At 38.5% G+C, this 6055-nt stretch overlaps 1 protein-coding gene across 1 annotated transcript; it reads left to right on the plus strand.

Moving 5' to 3' along the window:
• The first annotated feature begins 2646 nt into the window (after positions 1-2646).
• LOC123780188 (olfactory receptor 2L13-like) lies at positions 2647-3642 on the plus strand. The gene has a single exon (XM_045778977.2). The coding sequence runs from the start codon at positions 2704-2706 to the stop codon at positions 3640-3642; it is 939 nt and encodes a 312-aa protein (XP_045634933.2). The 5' UTR covers positions 2647-2703.
• The last annotated feature ends 2413 nt before the right edge of the window (positions 3643-6055 follow it).

A 6055-nucleotide genomic window follows, 5' to 3' on the forward strand; every position in this document is an offset into this window, starting at 1 on the left:
AGTACTCCATGCAATATGTGCTCTCCTTAATATCCATCACTGGCCTATCCCAATCCCCCACATCCCTACCCGCTGAAGCCCTCAGTTTGTTTCCCAGAGTCCATAGTCTCTCCTGGTTCATCCCCCTTATGTATACCCCCCCGCTTCATTCTTCCCTTCCTTCTCCTACTGATCTCCCTGCTGTTCCTTATGTTCCATAAATGAGTGAAACCGTATGATAATTGTCTTTCTCTGCTTGACTTATTTCACTTACCATAATCTCCTCCAGTCCCATCCATGTTGCTATAAATGTTGGGCATTCGTTCTTTGTGATGGCTGAGTAATATTCCATTGTATATATGGACTGCATCCTCTTTACCCATTTGTCTGTTGAAGGGCATCTTGTCCCCTTCCACAATTTAGCTATTGTGGACAATGCTGCTATGAACATTGGGGTATATATGGCCTTTCTCTTCACTACGTCTGTATCTTTGGGGTAAATACCCAGTAGTGCAATTGCTGGATCATAGGGTAGCTCTATTTTTAACTTTTTGAGGGACCTCCACACTTTCTAAAGTGGCTGTACCAACTTGCATTCCCACCAACAGTGTAAGAGGGATCCCCTTTCTCCACATCCTCTCCAGATTTATTGTTTCCTGCCTTGTCAATTTTTGCCATTATAACTGATGTAAACTGGTATCTCAATGTGGTTTTGATTTGAGTTCCCCTGATGGCTAATGATGTTGAACATTTTTTTCATGTGTCTGTTAGTCATTTGTATGTATTTGCTGGAAAAGTGTCTGTTCATATCTTCTGCCGATTTTTTGATTTGATTATTTATTTCTCGTGTACTGAGTTTCAGAAGTTCTTTGTAGATCTTGGATACCAGTCTTTTACCTGTAGTGTCATTTGCAAATATCTTCTCCCATTCTGTGGGCTGCCTCTTAATTTTTTTGATTGTTTCCTTGGCTGTGCAGAAGCTTTTTATCTTGATGAAGTCCCACAAGTTCATTTTTTCTTTTGTTTCTCCTACCTTAGGAGATGTGTCATGAAAAAAGTTGCTTTGGCCGATGTCAAAGAGGATGCTGGCTATGTTCTTCTCTAGTATTTTGATGGATTCCTGTCTCACATCAAGGCCTTTCATCCATTTGGAGTTTATCTTTGTGCATGGTGTGAGAGAGTGGTCAAGTTTCATTCTTTTGCATATAGCTGTCTGATTTTCCCAGCACCATTTATTGAAGAGACAGTCTTTTTTCCACTGCATGTTTTTTCTTGCTTCATCAAAGATTATTTGCCCATAGAGCCAAGGATCCATTTCTGGATTCTCTATTCTGTTCCGTTGGTCTATGTGTCTGTTTTTGTGCCAGTATCATGCTGTCTTGGTAATCACAGTTTTGTAGTATAGCTTGACATCAGGCAATGTGATGCCCCCAGCTTTGTTTTTCCTTTTGAACAGTTCCTTGGTGATTCAGGGCCATTTCTGGTTCCACACAAATTTTTGTTCCAACTCTTTGACAAATGTCATTGGTATTTTGATCGGGACAGCATTGAAAGTACAAAATTTTAAGCTACAATTGAAGAGCATTTTCCTGCTTGTGCCTGCTTTTGTAGAACAGCTTTACAATTGGTTGGCTATGCTGCCATCTGCTGTATAGAAACTGAAGGACAGAAAAAGGGAATGAGTACCCTCTCCAATATTAGAGTGCCTTGACCTAGTCCGAAACATAAAATTAAGCCAGATCTTTTACAAAAGAGTAATAATTATTCAAGAAAATAAAATTAGGCATGAAAATTTGTGCATTTGACTCTGGATTCTGTCGAGTTTCAAAAAATGGACACAGCATGACAGAAGAGAGAATATCCAAATAATACTTTAAAATTAGTGTGGGTCTCTCAAAGTTTGCAAAACCCTTAGTTCAAGGATAGTGATTTTGGGTGGTGGGCACATTTTTAAGGAAGTCACAGAAGTGAAAAAGAATACTAGAGGTAGATTATGAACATTTTCCTGGCTGCAGTAGTGCCATTTGGTGAAGAAAGAACAGACATTAAAGATGTAGAAAAGGACTAGGTACTAAAGGACTTAGAATTTAGCATATGCAAAGTTTCAGAGTCACATAATCCAGTTACTACTGTAAATATGCTGTGTTACATTGACAGACACTGGGAAATACAGACATTCCTGTGACATTTTGTAAATTCTGAGGAATGTGCATAGCCAAGAGTTATAGAGAGAATAATGTTTTAGTTATCCTGTGTATTTTTGTTGGTTATAATACTAGGCTTTACACTTAAGATCACTTGTTGTAGGGCTTACCAAAGAAAATTGGAAGAGCAATATTCAATTCAGATATTAAACTTGATTCTATGAAAGCTGCAGTATTTTTTTTAAGATTTTATTTATTTATTTGACAGAGAGGTAGCAGGAGAACACAAGCAGGGGGAGCTGCAGAGGGAGAGGGAGAAGTAGGCTCTGCACTGAGGAAGAAATGCAATGCAGGACTTGATCCAAGGACCCTGAGATCATGACCTGAGCTGAAGGCAGTTGCTTAACCAACTGAGCCTCCCAGGTGCTCCTGAAAGCAGCAGTATTGAAGAAAAGACAATTCATTCTAAACAAACATTCATAAAATAAGAGATCCTTTTTGTGCTCCTGTTTTAATTTTTGTTGCATGCTTTGTTTTTGTCTTTATTTTTCTTTCAAAGGAGTGAAAACGGTACAATTTCATGGAGACATGGAATCAAACTTCGGATGACTTCATTTTGTTGGGGCTGTTTCCCTCAAATCAAACTGGCCTGCTTCTCTTGTTCCTTATCATCTTCATATTCTTTCTTGCCTCAGTGGGTAACTCAGCCATGATTCACCTCATACGCTTAGATCCCCGGCTCCACACACCAATGTACTTTCTCCTCAGCCAGCTCTCCCTCATGGACCTAATGTATATCTCGACCACCGTCCCAAAGATGGCATTCAACTTCCTGTCTGGCCAGAAAGGTATCTCCTTCCTGGGGTGTGGGGTGCAAAGCTTCTTCTTCCTGACCATGGCATGTTCTGAAGGTTTACTCCTGTCCTCCATGGCCTATGACCGTTATGTGGCCATCTGCCACCCCCTCCATTATCCCATCCGCATGAGTAAAATGATGTGTGTGAAAATGATCCTAGGATCTTGGATTTTGGGGTCTATCAACTCTTTGGCACACACGGTCTATGCCCTCCATCTCCCTTACTGCCGGTCCAGGGCTATCAATTACTTCTTCTGTGATGTACCAGCCATGTTGCCTTTGGCCTGTGTAGACACCTGGGTCTATGAGTACATGGTTTTTGTGAGTACAAGTCTCTTTCTCCTCTTTCCTTTCCTTGGTATTACCGCTTCCTATGGACGGGTTCTTTTTGCTGTTTACCACATGCGCTCAAAAGAGGGAAGAAAAAAGGCCTTCACCACCTGTTCAACACATTTAACCGTAGTGACCTTTTACTATGCACCTTTTGTCTACACCTACCTTCGGCCCAGGAATCTCCGTTCACCAGCAGAAGATAAGATTCTGGCGGTCTTCTACACCATCCTCACTCCCATGCTCAATCCCATTATCTACAGCCTGAGGAATAAGGAAGTCCTGGGGGCCATGACAAGGGAGTTTGGGATATTCTTTGCCAAGAAACAATAATCATGGCTGTCCTCTCATTTACTTTCCTTTTCCAGGTTAATTAGAACACTCTAGAGAAGCACTATCTAATAGAAATATAATGTGAACTACAAGTAATTTAAACATTTGTAGCAGCCACATTTGAAAAGTGAAATTGATTTAAGTAATATATTGGTTAAGATGTGGTCGATATATACAATGGAATATTACTCAGCTATGAAAAAGATTGCTTTCTCAACATTTGCTGCAACTTGGATGGCACTGGAGGAGATAATGCTAAGTGCAATAAGTCAAGCAGTGAAAGACAATCATCATTGTTTCACTCATCTATGGAACATAAGATGTGGGAAGATCAGTAGGAGAAGAAAGGGATAAAGAAAGGGGGGATAATGAGAAGGGGGAATGAAGCATGAGAGACTATGGACTCTGAGAAACAAACTGAGGGCTTCAGAGGGGAGGGGGATGGGGAAATAGGATAGGCTGGTGATGGGGAGTAAGGAGGGCACGTATTGCATGGTGCACTGGGTGTTATATGTAACTAATGAATCATGGAACTTTACATCAAAAACCAGGGATGTACCATATGGCAACTAATGTAATATAACAAAAAATATTATTATAAAAAATAAAAAAATAAAAGTATATATGGTCAATAAAAATATATTTGTGATGTACAATATATAGGTAATAGGATGTGAAATAACAAGCAAAACAAGCATGAGAATTTGTTGTTTATAAATCGGCTTACCTGTTGTCTTCCTTCAACTTAATTATACTTGACATCTCAAATTTATCTCATCCCAGCATCCTTTAATAAAACTCATTTCAGGGGGCTTATTTAATATAGAATTCTCACAATTTTCAATAAAAATACTGCACAGAGTGATCTGCATAGAAATATGAGAAAATTTGACAATTGTACATTCAAATAAAAATATATATATTTAAGTGAACTTAATAAAATGTTTGTACTTAAATGATTTCTTTAGAATTTAGGTCACTGCATGAACCGTATTAAGTGAAATCAGAAATTTAAGGTTTCTGCTACAAGATATAAAATATAAATATGACCTTGTACAGATTGAAATTTCTTCCTAAATATTGTCATGACTTGAGTCTTTTTCAAATATAAAATGTATCCTTACACATTGTTTCCCGTGTTATTTTCTTAAAATATAAATACGATGCTATCATTCCACAATGTTTGATTTCCCATTGGATTCACAAAACTTGCAAATCTTATATTCATTTTCAAGAGCTTCTAAAGTGTACATTATGTCCTTTTTAACTGTTTCTACAACTCAATCCACAAACTTAGTGTCATGATCACCTTTGACTACATTAAAAGCAAAATAGCCAGTTATTTTACCAGCAAAATGGATTTATTCAGGAATAACAGAGCAATTGCAATTGGAAGGGTAAAGCATAGACAATCAAGATCAAAGGAGAGAGATGATACTTAACAGTGAAAAGGAGGAAGATGGCTGGGAGTTCTTAAATCAGAGTCCTTTGGAGGCAAGTGAGTGTGCAGGGTGGTAATGGTTTCTCATTGGTTGAGTTGCACCATATTCTTGTATGCTGGGTTTGTTGCTGTGAGAGGGAAAATAGGAGTTGCTCTGAGGCAGGAGGGGTATGCCTGTGACTCAAGGTCTAGTTGTTGGCTATACTACTCTATAGGACAATGAGAGTTGTGATGATTTTGGGTGAGTACTCCAAGGGCATTCCCTTCCTTCACACATACAACGAGGAAAAGGGGAAGTTGCTCATTAGGAAGTCTAAGGGCAGAGGCTTTATTAGGCTTTTTTTTTTTTTTTTTTTAGTTTCAAGAGCTAGGTCATCCTGATCTTTCTAAATAAAAGGGTCCAGTTTGTAACTTTTTAGTAAAACATATAGAAATTGAGCGATAAAAATAAAGTTTGGAATCAAATTTTGACAGTAATCAGCTAGCCTGAGAATACCTCATAATTGGCACTTAGTTTGGAGTTTGGGGAAGTTTAGGATGCTGTGAAACCCATCTGAATCTAAATATGCCCCCATTTCTGAGATCAGGTGCCTTTGAACCTTGAAACATTGAACCTTGGCTTCAGAAAACAGATTTTTTTTTCCCTTTGTCCCTATAGACTTTGTCCCTTTAAGGTTAAAAGTTGTAACACATAAGTGCTGTCTTCCTATGAAGAGATCTGAGAAGGGGAGCAGGGAAGAAAATAGTCTGTGTATTCTAACAAAGTAGAGCCTGCAGAAAACTTTGTTATCACCAAAATCAACCTTTAATGTTTGTGAAAAGTGAGAATGTCTCTATGTGAAATCCTGGGGCATTACTACCCAGGTGTATTTCTATTCTTACTGTAAAGTGAAAGCAAGCACATATTGGCTCTTCTCATCAACTAGGATACTAAAACATACACTGCATAGGTTAATTACAGTGAAAAAATGC

The sequence above is a fragment of the Ursus americanus genome, chromosome 5 (assembly GCF_024610735.1).
Source record: "Ursus americanus isolate L20-20 chromosome 5, mUrsAme1.1.p, whole genome shotgun sequence".
Taxonomy (NCBI): domain Eukaryota; kingdom Metazoa; phylum Chordata; class Mammalia; order Carnivora; family Ursidae; genus Ursus; species Ursus americanus.

Coding starts and splice junctions, on each gene's coding strand:
- LOC123780188 (XM_045778977.2), top strand. CDS start 2,704: ATGGAGACATGGAATCAAACTTCGGATGACTTCATTTTGTTGGGGCTG.